The sequence below is a fragment of the Leptopilina heterotoma genome, unplaced genomic scaffold (genome assembly GCF_015476425.1).
Source record: "Leptopilina heterotoma isolate Lh14 unplaced genomic scaffold, ASM1547642v1 Lhet_244, whole genome shotgun sequence".
NCBI classification, from domain to species: domain Eukaryota; kingdom Metazoa; phylum Arthropoda; class Insecta; order Hymenoptera; family Figitidae; genus Leptopilina; species Leptopilina heterotoma.
The window spans coordinates 553,345-573,056 of NW_025110959.1; the positions used below are offsets into that span (position 1 = coordinate 553,345).

A 19,712-nucleotide genomic window follows, 5' to 3' on the forward strand; every position below is an offset into this window, starting at 1 on the left:
TGATAAAAATACAAGTAGTAAAAGTATATTTGTAGGCAAACAAAGTATTTAAAAATTTTATTAGTAGTAGAAGCAGATTTTAATCAGACATGATGTTTATTAACTTTGTCCAATGCTCCCAGTAGTAAAACCCAATTTTAGTCAGACTGAAGGTTAATTTCATAGAATCAATGTTTTAGTAGTAAAAGTTCTAATTTTTTTCTAGTTTTTTTTTCAGACTTTCTAATTTTTATAGTTTTCGTATTAGCAAAAATATATGGTTTTCAAAAGATATTTTAATTTCAGTAAATGTAGAAGTAGCTCAAGTCAATATGTAGTCAGACGAAGTTTTTAATACTTCAAATAGTAGTATAACTAAATAATCAAATTGATACGACAAAATTTAGAAATTTTTTTTTAATCTTCCAGTAGTACAAACAGATTATAGTCAGACTTTCTATCATTTTTGTTTCTAATTTTTTAAGACCTTTAAATTCTAGTTAATGTAGAAGTAGTGCATGTTAATTTTTATTAGTAGGTAAAGTAAGTTGTAGTCAGACTTTTCATTTTTTACAAGTTTTTCTATTAGCAGAAAAATACAGTTCTAATCGGACATTTTAACCTGTAGACCGCCGGGAAGTCTATATATAGACTCTACGTGTGAATGGGACTTTCTACAAGATATTCCTAAGTTATAGCCACAGTATTTTGAAATTTTTGAAGGTGAATAAATTTTATCAATTCCCGGCAGTCTACAGGTTAATTCCGGTAAATTTAGAAGTAGTTCAAGTCAATCTGTAGTCAGACGAAGTATTTAATAATTTTAGTAGTAGTAGAAGCAGTTTCTAATTTTTGAAGAGATTGAAAATTCATGTTAATGTGGAAGTAGTGCAAGTCAATTTGTAGTCATACCGAATATTGAATAATTGTAGTAGTAGTGGTACAAGAGAATTTTAGTCAGACAATATATTTGACAAATATTCCGAATACCAGTAGTAGAAGCAAATTTTAGTCAGACTGAAATTTATTTTCATACACTCGAAGTTAATAATTGAAGTCGAATAATAGTTTATAGTGATAATTATAATAACAGTAATAATACTAATAATAACAGTAATAATTCTAATAATAACAGTAATGATACTAATAATAATAAGAATAATTTGATTATAATAAAAAGTACAAATTGAGAAAGTACCAAAAATGTCGTTAATTCAAAAGTTGGAAACTAGGAACATAATTCTTCAAGTCAGCATTTAAATATAAATCCAACCGCCTTGAATGTTGAAGTGCATCTCATAAAAAATAGAGAACACTCGTAAAAAGAATAAAATAAAGAGGGGAAAAAAACAAAAACGTACTTGTGACGCTTACCACTTGGAATTGAAAAGCAAGATGTCTTATTGAATCTTAACATCACGATCCTCTTTAGAGGATCTTCTATCGACACCCTCTTTAACGTTTAAGGAGGTATCGTCGTCGCTCCCAGAGAGAGAGAGAGAGAGAGAGAGAGAGAGAGAGAGTACAGTCAGGTATACACCTGAATTCAAAGATTTAAGTTACGTTAGAGACGTGACACTCGGCAAAATAGTTTTATTTTTCAGTGTGTTCACTGAATGTTTAAACTCCAAACTGTGTGAACAGCTTTGAGAGTAATAGAATCGAAAACCAGCGAACCATTCAATGAAATTATTGTACTAAAAATCTGATTTTCCTGCCTAGAAAATGGAATATGCTAATTCGGACAATTTCATTTGAAAGGTTTTCGATTTTCAAAGCAAATAATGCCAGATGAATTTAATGCGATTAAATTTCAAAATATATAGAGAGGGAATAATTTCATTTTCCTTAATTTATCATTATTACATTATATTCTTAATCAAACAGACATTAATTTTTCAATTTTTGACGCGTATATAATAGAAATATGTTTCCACTCATTCTTTTTTTTTAATTTTTTATCTAAACTTTTAGTGTTCAATATTCTTGATTTTGTGTTACTTCCGCGTTGAAAGCGAACGAGAGAAAAGCGGAAATGATAAAGAACCCTTAATTCGAATGTTTCTAGGCTATGAGGTCATTCATCTGTAAGGAGAGCAGATTAGAATTTGATCGATTTAGGTCAACCGAAAGAGATCAATATATATGTATTTAATTCTACACAATATATTATATTATAGAGAGAGGGAGACTCATTAGAGATAAATTTATTTTATCCTATTAGAATTAAACTCTAATTACAGAGTTCCCACAAAAGTTTCATTTTATTTTTCCCCTTATAGGGGAAAAAGTCAAAATTCTGATTTCTGGAAAGCAGAATTTTGACTTTTTCTCATTCCAAAGAAAAAAAGTTCGAAAAGTTTTCAATTATAAATAAATAAATTAATATTATTATAAAAAATTAAATTATAAAAAATAATAATAACTCTTAACGAATATAAAACAAAATTTTTGTGTTACAAAAGAACCGCGATTTTTCATTATTTTTGTAATATAAGTAATAGTTACCGTTCATTAATCAAGATTAGAATCTAGAAAATATTAATAAATAATTTTTGGAAATTATTGCTTCTAAAAAACTTATAATTCACACCTAAAAATGATTAGCATTAGATGCAGAAAATGATGCTTGTAATATAATTTATTTATAGATGATTTCAACCGTAAAAAGAAAATCGAAAAATTCAATTATTTTCAAAATTTTCAATTAAAATTTTTCAAGAACTCGATTATTTTCATACATTAAAAAAAGTTCTTTAACAAAACAAAATTTAAATTATTAAAAATTTTTCTTTAGTATTTTCAAAGATTATTATTTTCTAACAATACAATTACAATATTTTTAAAAAACTAATTTTTCAGTATTTTAAATAAAATTCTTCGATATTTCATATCTAATTCTAAATGTTCAAATGAAGGAAATTTATTTATTTCTTCTTCCATATTAAAATTTTATTAAAATATTTTTGATCGGATATCAAACAAAATTAATCATAATATATCGAAATATTATCAAGTTGAAGTCCACAACGTTGATCAAAGAAAAAAAATTGTTTACTTAGTAAATTAATTAAAAATGACGCAGCAATATTGACACAAAAATATTTAGAAAAAAAAGTGATTGATGTTTATATTTTGATAATAATTATTTTACAATTAAATATTAAATTAAAAATAATACTTGAATGGATTAAATAAATTTTTTTTCGTTGATAAACGTTGTGGACTTTGACTTCTTTAAATTTAGCGTATTAATTTTTATTGCACTGAATAATTTTTTAAAATATTTTTCAATAAAAAAAATGTATTATACTTTTTTTTATTTAGTATAAATTATACTATTTATGGTAACTTTTAAAAAAAATATTTAAACACAAGACAAATTTCGTTTATTTCAATATTCAAATCTTCATGGAAATTAAAAATCATCAAAGTGGAAGTTTAATCAGTTCGTTTTATTTTTTAAACTCCGAGAAATGATTTGATTTAAACCAAATATTATTTATTTAAATCAGATAAAAAACAACTTTTTTACAGAGCTTACTTCATTATATCTTTTGAAAAAAAATTTTAATGAATAAAAATTAAATTTGTGGTTTAACCGAATAAAATTTATGAAATAAATTAATGCAAACAAATAGAATATTTCAGAAAGTAAAGTTTATTTGATCTAAATAGAATTTATTTTAACCAAATAAAAATTATTTCAACCAAATAAAAATTATTTCAACAAAATAATATTTATTTGAACCTAATAAAAATTATATGAACTAAATTAAATTTATTTGAAACTAATAAATAATTTTGTTGGCTTTGAGTTGAATTCATCTTCTTTTTGGGTTTAGTAAAAGTAAATTGTAGTCAGACTTTTCAATTTTTACAGTTTTCGAATAAGTAGGAAACAACAGTTTCAATAAGACATTTTAATTACAGTAAATGTAGAAGTAGCTTAAGTCAACTTGCAGTCAGACGAAATATTTAATAATTTTAGAAGTAGTAGAAGCAGATTTTAGTCAGACTTACTAAAAATTTTGTTTATAGTTTTTGGAAACATAAATAATTATTGTAACCCTGAAAGTAGTACAAGTCAATTTGTAGTCAGACGAATTATTTACTAATTAATAATTTTAGTAGTAGTAGTAGCGTCAGATTTCAATAAAATAATATATTTAATAACTATTTCTATTATTCACAGAAGTAGAAATCAATTTTAGTCAGACTGCAATTCATTTTCTTACAATTAAAGTGTCAGTAGTAAAAGTAAATTGTAGTCAAACTTTTCAATTTTTATAATTTTTTTAAACAGGGGCCAACAACAGTTGCAATGAGACATTTTAATTCCGGTTAATGTAAAAGTAGTTCAAGTCAATATGTAGCCAGACGAAGTATTTAATAATTTCAGTAGTAGTAGAAGCAGATTTTAGTCAGACTTTCTATAAATTTTATTTGTTGTTTTTTCCTGTTATATATTAAAGTAGTGCAAGTAAACTTGCAGTCAGACAAATTATTTAAGGCCATAATTAGTAGTAGAAGCAGATTTTGGTCAGACAGGATATTTAATAACTATTTCTAATACCATCAGTAGTATAAACAAATTTTGGTCAGAGTAAAAATTAATTCTAGTTAATTTTAAAGTAGTACAAGTCAATTTATAGTCAGGCGGAATATTTAATTAGTTTGGTAATAGCAGTAGTTACAAATTTAAATTAAATTATATATTTAATAAGATTCTTAAATATTTTCAGTAGTAGAAGACAATATTATTTAATTTAAATCAATCGAAGTGTCAGTAGTAAAAGTAAATTGTAGTCAGACATTACCATGTTTATTGTTTTTGTATCAGCAGCAAAGAACAATTTTAATAAGACATTCAAGTTATGATTAAAGTAGAAGTAGTTCATGTCAATTTGCAGTCGGACGAAGTATTTATTATTTTCAGTAGTAGTAGTCGATTTTAGTCAGACTTTCTACAATTTTTGAGAACAATGAAAATTCTTGTTAATGTAGAAGTAGTTCATGTCAATTTGCAGTCGGACGAAGTATTTATTATTTTCAGTAGTAGTAGTCGATTTTAGTCAGACTATTTACAATTTTTGTTTGTAGTTTTTAAGGACAATGAAAATTCTTGTTAATGTGAAAGTAGTGCAAGTCAATTTGCAGTCGGACGAAGTATTTATTATTTTCAGTAGTAGTAGTCGATTTTAGTCAGACTTTCAACAATTTTTGTTTTTTTTTGTTTTTTGAGAACAATGAAAATTCTTTATTAATGTGAAAGTAGTGCAAATCAATTCGTAGTCAGGCTATGTATTTAATATTCTAGTGGTACAAACAAATTATAATCAGACTTTTTATAATTTTTGTTTGTAGTTTTTAAGAAATTTTAATTCTACTTAAAGGAGAAGTAGTGCAAGTCAATTTCTAGTCAGACAAAGAATTGCCAAGTTTTTATTACAGTAGTAGAAGCATATTTTAGTCAGACTAAATTAAATTCTTTAATTCTTATGTTTTTTTAAAAAATATTTTATAACTTTCTGATTATTTTAAAAACAAAATAAAAAATTGTGCACTATTTTTCAGTTCAAAAATCGAATGTTTTATAAGAAAAAAAAAAGATGTAGAAGTAGTTCAAGTCAATTTGCAGTCAGACGATGTATTTAATTCTTTAAGTAGTAGTAGAAGCGAATTTTAGTCAGACTTTCTGAAATATTTATTTCTAATATTTAAAGGCATTAAAAATTATTGTTAATATGGAAGTAGTTTAAGTCAATTTATAGTCAGACGAATTATTTAATAATTACAGTAGCAGTAGAAACATATTTTAGTCTGACAGGATATTTAATAACTATTTCAAATACTACCAGTAGAAACAAATTTTAGTCAGACTGCAATTTAATTTTTATATAATCGAAGTGTCAGTAGTAAAAGTAAATTGTAGTCAGACTTTTCAATTTTTATAGTTTTTGAGTCAGGAGTAAACAGCAGTTGCAATAAGACATTTTAATTCCAGTTAATGTAGAAGTAGTTCAAGACAACTTGCAGTCAGACAAAATATTTAATAAATTGTAGAAGTAGTAGAAGCAGATTTTAGTCCGACTTAGTAAAAATTGTTTTATAGTTTTTGGAAATATTGAACATTATTGTTACTCTGAAAGTAGTACAAGTCAATGTGAACCTAATAAAAATTATTTGAACTAATTAAAATTTATTTAAACTAATTAAAATTTATTTGAAACTAATAAATAATTTAGTTGGCTTTAAGTTAAATTTATCTTTATCTGGGTGTAGAGACTCTGAATAAACATTTCCAATGTTGTTTGATTCCATCAATTTTTTTTTATAATTTACAAGAAAATTTGTAAACAAGTGACTAATGTTTTTTCTTCTTTTGAAGAATTGTAGAATAAACGCTAAAGGGTATTTTTGTATCTTCCGAACATAATTTAAAAAAAATGCTTTATAAAAATATTTTAACTATACTCGAAAAGTTAATTGAAACCTCGACTCTTTGTGTAGGCACACAGTTGAATTAAGAGTCACTTTTCTAAATAGTTTAATTCATCGTCAAGGGAGCAATTGATTTTTTCAAGTGTCCTTAAAAACTTCAAAGGGGTGAAGAGCATCATCCGGTTAAGCGGCAACAACACTGGTGATTTTTTTTTTCCCTCTCTATAAGAATTGATTTTGTCGCACTATTATAAATGTTATCAAAAAGGAATTATAATTGAATCAGTGTTATTTTTTTTTCTAAAAAAGGAGAAATATTATTTTTTTGCTAGACTATATATAAAGGGAAAAAGAAATCCTATACAGTCTGGTAGGTAAAATTGTCGTCAATACAGTTAGTATTCAGGACAGGCTTAAGGATAGAACCCCTATTAGAAAAATGTGAGTTTTATGGGGTTTAATCCGCTTACACAAGCCCCTATAAAAAGTTAGTGTGTCATTATTTATAGTTAGGAAAGAAAAAAAAAATTTTTTTTTTCTTTTTGAAACTAATTCTTTGATACCTGCTTCGAATAGTAATTGCGTTGACATATGTCAATTGTTTCGAAAACATTTAATCCCCATTAGATTGAAAAAATTGTCTCTATTAGGTTGTGTGCAAGAAACAAAATTGAAGTGTCGAAGGTAATTTATCACTTGCGCGGTGAATTTTCTGTCAGACTTGAAATTGGAAATTAACTGACAGTGAGGAGTGAAAAAGTGTCGAAATAAATGTGTATTTAGAAATTATTATTTAAAACCAAATTATTTAAATATATCAAAACTCAAAAAAATGAAAAATTATTTAAAAAATAAAATTATAATTGGAAATTTAAAGAAATTTAAATTTGAAAATTAAAATTATTATTGAAATATAATTTAAGTAAAGAGAATAGCAGTAAAGAAAATGTATCGAACATTATTATTTATTAATTAAGATTATTTAATAAATAAACAATTTTTTGTTTTTAGTAAGGAATTTTTGTTTCGCAATAAAAAGAAAAAATATTTGTTCGTAAATATATTTGTTTTTAAAGATGTTTTGCCCTTTGTAAAATCCCACAAAGAATTCAAAGAAAATCTTTTCCTCACAAAAGCAATCTTTTGTTGTTTATTAAATTTTTATTATTGATGTTTGAGGATTTTCTACATATATTTTCAAACAGAAAATGGTCAATATTTTTTGGTTCGTTTCCTCTCTTTTTTTTTTGCCAACGAAAAATATTTTCTATTTATTGTTTTTTATTATTTTTCTTCGAATGGCGAATCGACTGAAAAAAATTGTGTTGTTTTAACGAATGCTCATTCACGATGACGTCTTTTAAAAAAGTGACAAAAGAATTGATAGTTTTTTTCCAACACTATTTTGATGTTGAAATAACACTTTTTTTTCTCTATACAGTAAAATAGAGGGAAGCAAATGAAATGTATAGTAAATAGAAGAGTGATTCGAGCAGAATAGTAGAATAAAGTTTTAAATTTAAATATTAATTTTTTTTTCTTTTTTTTTTTAAATTTCGTTTTAGGGCTGAATGTTGGTAATCCTATGTTAATAGAATGATTTAAGATTATAAGTTCTTGTGTATATATCAGATAACAGTTTAATGTCTAGTATAGCCATGTTATTCCAGATGAGTATTCACAGCTTGTGATATTTGAGCTGTGCGTAATGCATGCAATTTCTCCTTGTAATTACTCTATAATTGCAAAGTAAGGATCTTAGGATGGGTTAGCTCTTATTGCTAAACACCTAAGTAATTAGTCTCTGCACTTTAAGAACGCTCGGGGAGCTCGGCACTTCCAATAAGATTAGAGTTTGTAATTAAAACTCGTCACGTACGCAAATTATAAACAATTCATAAACTGAGCTAAATATTTATCTATTTATCTTTTCTTTGGAAAACCGTAAAAGAAATATTATTCTATAACTGGAAAAATTTCATGCGAATTATTTTCTTAACTTAATTCACTTCATAGTTTTTCTCAGAATATCAAAATTGAGACAAAAAACGAATCAAAAATTGTTGCGATGCAACAATTTTGAAACGTTTTTTGTCTCAATTTTGATATTCTGAGAAAAACTGTGTTATTGAATCACTCACTAAATGTAAATTAGAAAAAGACTACACTGAAAAATGAATATCTTACTTTCAGACCACTTTTGATTGACAGTAAACTAAATTATTTACATTCGAACACTTTGACTAGATTTTAGACTTGAGAGTATGATTTTAAATCCTAAAATTGACATAATCTAGTTTAAAGTAAAATCTAAAAATAGGCTACTTTTCATCATATATGAAACTGAAATTATCCAGAGTATTTAAAGAAATTAATTTTTCTTCCTGACTATTCCCTGATTTCCAGTCAAAATTTTAACTGAAATTCACATTTTTAAATCAATTATTTTTAGAAAATTCTACGAGAATTCAATTATTTAAATTTTAAACGTAAAAATAAATAGTTTATTGAATAATTGAATGTTTCTTAAAATGGAATTCTCATAAAGAATTTGATCAACAAATTTTTAAATAATTAAATTCTTTCGACGAATTTAAATAAAACTTTTAAAAATAATAATTGCATTTTTCAAGAAATTTAATTGAAATTGTATTTATTAAAAATAATTGAAATTCTGTGATGAGTTTTACTATTTATAAAAATAATTGAATTTCTAAAAAGGATTTTTTTATTTATGAAAATAATTGAATTATTACGAAGAATTTCTTTAAAATTTTAAAAATTAATAATAAAAGATAATTCAGTTAAACTTTTTTAAAAAAATTAATTTCAAAATTCAATTATTTTTAAAAATTCACGCTATATTGCTTTTAATATTCAATTATAATTTAAAATTTTAACTAAAATTCATTTTTATGAAATGAAAATCAATTTTTATTAGAAAAATCTACAAGAATTTAATTATTTAAATGCGCAAAAGAAAATAATTTATTGAATAATTGAATATTTCTCAAAATTCAATTCTCATAAAGAATTTTATTAACAAATTTTTAAATAATTTAATTCTTTTTATCGAATTTTATTAAAATTTGCATGAACATAATTACTTTTTTCAAGGAATTCAATTATAATTGTATGAAAAATAATTCAAACGCTGCGATGAGTTTTACTATTAGTAAAAAATAATTGAATCCTTAAGAAGAATTTTATTATTAGTAAAAATAATTGAATCCTTAAGAAGAATTTTATTATTCTTGAAAATAATTGAATTTCTGCAATAATTTGTAACTTCTCTAAAATTAAATTTTTTTCTAGTGTTTCTAAATAAAATTCTTTAATAAATGCATTTTTTTATAATTTTTGAAAAACTTCTTTGAGAATTTTCAAATTCATTCGATTACAATTCAATTTTACAAAATTTCAATTATTCGGAAATTCTGCAATTAAATATATATTGAAAAATAACAACTTTGAATAATTTCAATAAAAATCCTATTAAACTTTAAAAAAGAATTAATTCTACAGAATTTTTTGTGAAAAAAATGAAAAATTAAGAATTTCAATGATTTTTATTTGAAACTTTTTCAAAATTTAATTATTTCTAAAAATCCACGTTATAATGCTTTTAATATTTAATTATAATCTAAAATTTTAACTGAAATTCATTTTTAAAACCATTTTTATTAAAAATTTCTACGAGAATTCAATTATTTAAATACAAAAATAAGTAATTTATTAATTTCCTGTTTCTTGAAATTAAATTCTTATAAAAAATGTTATCAAAAAATTTTTTAAATCATTAAATTCTTTTGTCGAATTTTAATAAAATTTTTGAAAATAATTAAAATTCTGCAATGAATTTTATTATTTATGAAAATAATTGAATTCCTAAAAGAATTTTATTATTTATAAAAATAATTGAATCTCTGTAAAAATGTTATTATTTATGAAAATAATTGAATTATGGCGAAGAAATTTATTTAAAAATTTGTAAATAATTGAATTCCTTTAAAAATTTTTATTATTTATGAAAATAATTGAATGTTTGCGTAGAATTTTATTCAAACTTTTTTTAATAATGGAATTCTTTTGTAAAATTTTATTGAAATAGTAGATTAATAATAGATTATTTTAATCATTTCTGGTGTTAATTTAATCCTAGAGGGATTAAACTGTTTCAGATTATTTTAATCCATTTTGGGCTGCGTTCACCAAACTTTCACTTTCACTCAAAAAATTTTCACTTTCACGTAAAAAAAAAGGTTCACCTCCACTCAAAAAATTCTCACTTTCAATAATGAAATTTTCAGTTTCACCCAAAAAATTTTTAATTTTACTGTCAATTAAAAAAATTTTCATTCCCAATTTCACCCAAAGAATTTTTTTTACAAAAGATTTTTAATTTCAATTTTGCCAACAAATTTTTACTTTTAATTTCACCCAAAATAATTTCACTTTTTATGAAAAAATTTTCACTTACAATTTCACCCAAAAAAATTTCACTTTCCTCTAAAAGATTTTTAATTTCAATTTCGCCAATAAATTTTTACTGTCAATATTTCACAAAAAATATTTTCATTTTTAATCAAAAACTTTTTACTTTCATTTTCACCGAAAATATTTTCACCTTCTATTAAAAAAAATGCCCACTTAAAATTTCACCAAAAATTTTTTAATTGAAAATTAAATGTTTTTTTTGGCGAAATTGAAAGTGAGAATGTTTTGAATGGAGGTAAAAATTTAAAGTGAAAATTTTTTTTGCGTAAAAGTGAAAACTTTTTTTGGTGAAATTGAGACTGAACATTTTTTGGGTGAAATTGAAAGTGAGAGTTACGTGAACGCACTGATGTTATTTTAACACCTCTCGTTTTACTGTGTTTCAATTGGTTTTTACCAATTTAATACAATTGAATACAATTGAATGTAATTGAATATAATTGAATACAATTGAATGCAATTGAATGCAATTGAATATAATTGAGTGCAATTGAATATAATTGAATATAATTGAATACAATTGAATGTAATTGAATATAATTGAATACAATTGAATGCAATTGAATATAATTGAATACAATTGAGTGCAATTGAATATAATTGAATATAATTGAATACAATTGAATACAATTGAATACAATTGAATGTAATTGAATATAATTGAATGCAATTGAATATAATTGAATACAATTGAGTGCAATTGAATATAATTGAATACAATTGAATACAATTGAATGTAATTGAATATAATTGAATACAATTGAATACAATTGAATAAATTATGTTTTTCACTGATTGTCAGTGAAATTCCACTGATTCATTAAAGAGAACTCGTCCACTGAATTGAAATCAGTGAAATTTCCACTGATTAAAATTTAGAGTGAAGAGTCATGCTTTTTAAAGATAAATTTCTTCTGAGCTATCAGGAGTAGTATTAGTATTTAAAATTTCCTTTTTAGAGCACTTCCTTGCTGAGAAAACTGTTAGCAGCCGAGACTAGATAAATTGTTGACTTTAGCTTCAGCGACGTTGAAAAAAATTAATTTGATACGCCTATGTTACAAGTTAATGTAGGAGCGGGTAATTACATGTTTAATTCAATAAAAGGTTCTTTAATGGACCATAATTGAGTGGAAATAAAAAGCTTTCTGAGAGGACTTCATTAATCTAAAGCGAGGGGGGGGGGGAAACGGAAGGAGGACTATCTCTCTCTCTCTCTCTCTCTCTCTCTCTCTGGGTGTTGAGAGAAAAAAATCGATTCGCCTTCCTCGAGACTTTAAGATTACTATCACGTTCTTCTTACCTGGGAATAGGAATCTTCCTGATAAGGCGTTCTGCGATGACAGTCGTCGAAACACATTCCATCGTAGCTACTGGGTGGGCGGGGATAGGGATCCTGGGCAGCAACTGCAGCTGCGGCTGCACAGCAATCCGGGATCTGTGTCGTGTAGGTTTCATAGGGACATTTCTCCGAAATAATCCCAGTCCGGGCCGCCTGCTGCTGCTGTTGCTGCTGCTGATGTACCCGTTCCTGGGGCCCGGTTCCATAATTTGACCCGTGATGCATAATCGTCCAAATCCACGCCCAAAGACCCCCGTGATCTTTACAATCACTGTCGTCGCATTATTATTTTCATCATCATCAGTGCGCAGGGATTTTGAAACCACTTCGTCGTAGTAGTAGTAGTCAAAGTCACACGTCCCGACAATAAATCGCACGCTAACTTTGTCTCTGCAGGAAAGTCACTACAGTCCTCGAATTCGTCCATCCTCACTCTCTACCCTGGCCTCGAGAGCTTGTCTCCTGTGGAGGCCCCCCGGGGTCAAAATATATTCGCTTTAGGTCGTGCTCGGATCGTTATTTCATTCTTTTCACCATCTCCTGCGTCCAATTTTCAATCCTTTGTCGATTCTTACTCGAGAGCCAATCTTTCGTTGGTGATTTGACATTTTTCTTTTGCCTTTTGCCTTTTTGGAAAAAAGAGAAAAAAAAGAAATTTTATTCAAGTGTACTTGGGAAAAAAAATCTACTTTACAAAGTTAATTATAGTTATTTAATTATTATTTTTTGCAAAAATTTGCAAGGTCCTTATTATAATTCTTAATTATAATTTCCTTATTATAATTATTAGTTATTTAATTATACAGGCAGCACAGTATCTTCTGTCACTGTTAATTCTTCTTAAAAGTATCAAATTGCAACAAATTAATACCAAAAATGTGGATCAAATTAAAAATTGATTCAAAAGTTTTGCTATTAATTTGATACTTTCAAGAAAAGTGTGATCCTTAAAAAAAGAGTTTTTCTGCAGATATTAAATTGAGACAAATTCGGTAGAAAATAACACTAATAAGTTAAAATAACCCCAAAGAAGATTAAATTAATTAATTATGAATTTTTCGTGAAAAAAGTGTCTTTAAATCAAAATCAAATAATTTTTAAAACAGTTTAAAAAAATAATCCTTCGTCGAATTATTTTAATCCATTTTGATATTAAAATAATATTTATCAAATTAAAAGTATGAATAGTGATTTTTTAAGGGTTTTTCACGAGCTACAAGTTGGTGATAAAAAAAAGTTGATTTTTTCCAATTTGACCTTGAAATTCAAGGTCAAATTCTTATTTTTAATATATCTTAAAATCAGTTTTTTTAAATATTTTTCTAACCTATCCCAATGGAAAGCTTCCTTTTTTTCCTGTGAGCCATGTAAAAATCAGAGTGGGACCTTGAAAATTTTTGAAAAAAATAATTATAAATCATCATTTTCTACATAAAATAATGATAAATTATTATTTTTTGCAAACATTTTCAAGGTCCCACTCTGATTTTTACATGGCTCATGGGAAAAAAGGTAAGCTTTCCATTGGGATAGGTTAGAAAAAAAAAAAAAACGATTTTGAGATATATTGAAAATAAGAATTTGACATTGAATTTCGAGGTCACATTAAAAGAAAACAACTTTTTTTTCATCACCAACTTGTAGCTCGTGAAAAACCCTTTAAACATCACTATTCATACTTTTAATTTGATTAATTTTACCTATCAATATATTAAATCGGAAAAAAAAATATTTTCAAAAAGTAAAAATTTTGAATCTCCATAACTCAAAAAATATTTTTTTTAAATTCAAAAAAATTTATATTTACACTTCTACTAATACCCAATGGGAAATGCCAGTGTAGTGCCGATGTTCACCACTGGCTTAGTACTCAGACGATTGTTCGGCGTAGTCTAGCCGAGCCTCGACAATTAGTGCTGGCGCAGTACAGAATTTTTGTTTCGCCAAAGCTTAGACAAGCCACGGCGGCAAGTGCTGGCTGAGTATAGAAAAATTGTTCACAACGCTCTTTGCCAACATTGCTTTTTTGACATAAACTTGAAAAAAATTATAAAAAAAGTTTATAAATGTTTATAAATATAAATTTATTGAAAAAAATTAATATTTTACTTTTAAGTTGTTCATTTTTTATTCTTATTAAATTTAATAATAACAATTTAACACAATTGTCTAACTTTGTAAATAATACATTATTTAAACAAATTAAAATTATAAACAAAATTTAAACTTTAATCTCAATAATAATTTGGTTCCTATTAAAATACTATTATACTTCTTACTATGAATAAAGTAATTTAATTTAATTATTAAAAATTTAGTTTAATTTATTATTTCTAACGTATCCCTATTTTTTTCTCATCTTTGACTCAATAATTGTATGTCTGAATGATACTGAGATATTACTACTTTTCTGTACACATGTGTCGTTAGCATAGTGGTTAGAGAGTTAGTCTGTTACTCCGTAGGTCGTAGGTTCGATTCCCCTCGTCAGCAATTTTGTTTATTTTCATAGGTTTGCGATATTTCTAGATTCCAATCGTTAGGTACTAAAATATGAAAATGTAATGCACACTTACTGTAATTGTTTATTATTTAATTTTTAAATGTTATAAACAATTTTTTTCTACTTCATTTACTATATCCATTGTTAGTCTCCATCTTTAATACAATTTCTTTAAGAAGAGAAATATTTTATGAATAATAACTATTTATTAATATTATTTGCCATTTTGTTGTTAAATTATTTATAATTATGAATTTACGACTAACTAATAACAATACGGCATTTATTGCGGCAATATTCTCAGCCAGCACTGGTCCAGTGCTGCGCCAGCGCTGTCTGGCAGCACTGACAGACAGTACTTCGGCAGCGCCAGACGGCGTTATCATCCCAGTGCCATGCCAGTGCTGGCTCTCAGCCTTGCCGCCAGTGCTGCCAGTGCTGGCGCAGTACTACGCCAGTTGTAAATTTCCCATTGGGTAATAGTAACATTTTAGCGAAGTTTATAATAATTTTATAATTTTATAATAATTTTCTTTAAAAATTCAATAAAAATAATTGAAATTTAGAAAAGTTTGTGAATAATTGAAATTTTGTAAAATCGAATTGAAAATAATTGAATTTTATAAGTTTTATTAAAGAATTAATTAATTAATTAATTATTAAATTTATTATTTAATAATATTCGAGTTTTAAGACTTTTTTATTGAAATTTTTGAAAATAATTTAATTTTAATAGAATTTTATTGAAATTTTGGAAAATAATGAAATGTTAAGACTCTTATAAAATTTGTAAAAAATAATTGAATGTTAAAAACTCTCATTAAATTTCGTATTGAAAAAAATTTAATGTTGAAACTTTTATTAAAATTTTAAAAAAATAATTGAATTTCAAGAAAGTCATTAAAGATTTTTTTTTTTGAAAATAATTGAATTTCAAAAGAGTTTTATTAAAATTTTTGAAAATAGTTGAATAAAATTTTTAAAATTTTCTTTGAGAATTTATTTTGTTAAAAAAAATGCATTTAAAGTAGTGTAAAATTCATTAGTGTAAATTGTTAGTAGTTACCAAAAATAACAAAATTCAAAATTTGTTATTACTTTTTATTTATTTTATTTTTTTTCAAAAATTTTTAGAAAAAATTCTTTATAATAATTAAATTATTCTCAATAAAATTTTAATAAAATTTCTGGAAAGAATTAATTTATTTTTAATTAATTTTAATAAAATTCTGTATAATAAGAGGTCAATTATTTTCAGAATAATTTTAATTGTATTCGTCAAAAAAAATTCTAAGAATTCAATTATTTTCGTACATATATGATAAAATTTTTAGAAAGAATTCAATTATTTTCCAAAATTCTTATAAAATTCTGTAGGTATAAGAATTAAATTATTCTCAATTCAATTTCAATTCAATTATATTTTTTTTAATTTAGTTGTATTTTTGAATATTAAATTAATTGAAAATACATTAAAATTATGACAAAATGAAGGACTAACTAAATATTATATTTAATTAAAACATTTTAAAATTATTAAAATTTCATGAAATTCATTTTCTAAACAAGTGGATTTCAGAAATATTTTTGGTTAACTTTTTTTCTCTTTAAATGAAAAATTGAATTTTTGAGGAACTTTCTCAAAAATTATCAAAAAATAATTGAATTCGAGAAGAATTTTAGAGTTAAAAATTGTATAAAATAATTTTGAAGAAGTATATATTCTTTAGGGTAAGGGAAAAAGTCAAAGTTCTGTCTGGAAATCAGGGAAAAATATAATCCAATTTTTGTGACAATCCTGTAATATAAAATATATTAAAAAATATAATTAATAATTAATAATCTAAATAAAAATAAAACGCACTAAATTCTATCATTGAGTCTAAAATTTTTGGAGACACTTTGAAATATATTTCAAAAAGAAAAAAAAAACAGAAAATCTTCTTTATTTTTAATTACAAAAAGATGCAAATCGAAAAAAGGGAAAAGGTGACAAAATCTTAAAAAAAGTTTCAAAAAAGTGACAAAATTGAAAAAAAAGGAACAAAAGAGGAAAAGGTAGAGACCTGTGATGCCTGTTAATTTAAAACGCTATTTGTGAGACCCTGGGAAAAAGTGAATTTGATTCTTAAAAATAATCATATTTAAACTCGAGTATGCAATAATTCTCGGGCGTAAATTTGAAAAGTAATTCTATACCGCGAGGGAAGTAGGGAATTTATACCGCTGGAAAAAAGTAAAAAATGTGCTCTTTTAAGATGAAAAAAAAATTCTCGAAAAAGCTTTTATGGTTTAAAAACATATTGCTATATCATATCCTATATATATATGATATAATCATAAAATGCTTTCCGTTGCAAGGGAAGAAATTTTCCTTGATTTAATAAAATTTCTCTGATTTCGTAAAATAGTTTCCGTTGAAAGGAATGTCTTTTGAATACGAAATTTAAAGAAAACCTCGAAATAAATTGGTAAAAGCTTTAAATATATACGATTCTTTTTATAATTGAGGTGGTTTCTTTTTTTTTGCTGATTAGATCTTTTCTGCCATTCAATGAACCGCATATTTTTTTTACATTATAAATTGTGATTTTATATAGTTCGCTCTATATAAAATACGTATACGAATTTCTTCTACTTTTGCAAAAAGTGTTAATTTTTAACGTAAAGATTTTAAACTTTTAATCTTTTATTTTTAAACTTAAAATTGTAAATATATATTTCAAAACTATTTTCGCTATTTTAAAAACTTTAAACCTAATTTGCTTTTTTCAACTCTTAGAAAAAAACTAATTAGTTAAAAAATTTCTACTAAGAGAACGATCACAAACTGCGTCATCAAATTGAATTTAAAATGAATTTTATTTGAACCAATAATTTTAGTATTTGAAGCAAATAAGCAAATTTAATTTATGATAATTCAAATAAAAATTATTTGAAGTAATTACACATTTTTTTATTTAAACAAAAATTCTTTTTAATAGTAAATATTTATTGGTAAATGTTTTTTTTTAGGTTAAAATTTATATTAAACGATGATCGTGATCCAAGTAAGGGATTATTTGATAATAGACAACTATAATCGATTATTTGAATCAAAGAAATTTCTTCTTCAGTGAAAATTCGTTTAAGTCGTTAGATCATAAATGTGAATTTCGCCGAGACGTATAGAAATGAGAGAACTTTCGAGAAACGTTGAGAACTTTAGAGGCACGTTAGGGTTATTCACGTAAAACTAATTTTTATTCCAATAGTACTAATTACGATTCTAATAGTCGTAAAATAAAATGACTCAAATTCGATAAAGTAGCTAAAATTTTAGCATTGCAACACTATTCATTTTTTACTAATTTTTACATAATTAGAGACTTGAGAAAATTGAGAAAATTTTGAAGTAAATTGAAAGGAATATCGATTAATTAAAAGTACGAGGAGGATTAAGGAAGAAGATTGGAATTTATCGAAATGCAGTTTTATCGCATATAATCACTCTTATAAGCTATTGCTTTAAAAGAGAATTAAAGTAACTTTGAAAAGATGTTTCAAAAAGAATTTTTAAATAGAATTTGCAAATAGAATTTGCAAATAGAATTTGCAAATAGAATTTTCAAAGTCAAAGAGTTTTTGAAATCTTTAAAGTAAAATCAGATGGCATTGAATGCTAATTCCCTAGGCCATACTATTCTATACGGCCTCTCCTCTCTACACACAACTGTGGAGGAAAACTAATTTCTGTTTGTCTGTGTAATAGTGAAGTAGAGACGGTGAATACATCCAATAATCCATTCATCAGTAACCATTTATGCATCCAACCATAACAATGCCATTCCTCCAGGGTGATATTTCCTTATTTCTAATGACGCCGAACTAATTCATACACATAAACTCCCATCCTCGAATTATTTACTATTCAAATAATATTTATATCATCCTCAAACCATAATAAACAGTATAAAAGCATGATTCTTTCAATATTTATCCAATGGAAATTGATTTGAAATGCAAATATATATTAGTATTGTTCTTGAAATTCAAATATATAATACTGAATGGGTAATTATATCAAAAGTTTTCGTATATTTGAAGGGAGAGAGAGATGTTCACGTGCGCGCAAAGTTGTACTGGAGTTTTCAGTCAACATGAGAATTTCCACGACATTTGCATAGAAGATAGTCCACCTACTGCATATGCACACCTGAACGCATATATGTTATCCTCTTATTAATGTTCTCGTATTACTAGAGTCATACGCGAGTTGCATTAGTTACGATTAAATGGACGTATCTTATTTGCGTTTATGTTTGTTGTCCATGTGTAACTGTTAAAGTACATTTCCATTTGGCGCACCAAATTTCAAGGGATATTATTCATTTTTATTACCAAATTTAATATTACACAGTTGCGGAGGGTATTTATAATCTTTATTTAGACCACCCAACGGTCCATATAAGAAGAAAGGAATACAATAATTAAGAATTTATTTATTAGTCCATAAAAACAAGACAAGGTTTATAATTATATAAAATTGTTATATGTTTTCTTAACCTGAGTCGGGGCTGATCGATAATATCAATTTTAATATTAAACAAGGTTTTTTTACAAAAAAAAAAATTAATTAATTAAAATCACAACAGTTACCTACTCTCTAAATTTGAATTTAAAAATAACTGATTTAGAACAAAAAGTAAGTCACTAATTCAAATAGTAATATTTCTACTGACAATTAGTTAAAAAACAGCTATTTTATTGGCTGGAGTTTGAGAGTGGCGGTCGTGCTTGGTTGTGAAAATCCTTAATAGAAAAATAGCTATTTTTTGGCTGCAGTTTGAGAGTGACGGTCGTGATTGGTTGTGAAAATGACATGATGATGGTCGCGATTGGTTGATATACGATGATGACGATCGCTATTGGCTGAAATAATTTCAAATTTTTGTGCGCGCGCAGTTT

The 19,712-nt window shown here is 25.3% G+C and overlaps 1 protein-coding gene across 1 annotated transcript in view; it reads right to left on the reverse strand.

Moving 5' to 3' along the window:
- LOC122503104 (dipeptidase 1-like) overlaps window positions 1-19,712 on the reverse strand; it is a 233,172-nt gene that overhangs the window by 187,439 nt on the left and 26,021 nt on the right. Inside the window, exon 2 of the mRNA XM_043613533.1 lies at window positions 12,224-12,888. Coding sequence (XP_043469468.1) covers window positions 12,224-12,487 — 264 coding nt within the window. The 5' untranslated portion in view covers window positions 12,488-12,888. The remainder of the gene's footprint in view (window positions 1-12,223; window positions 12,889-19,712) is intronic.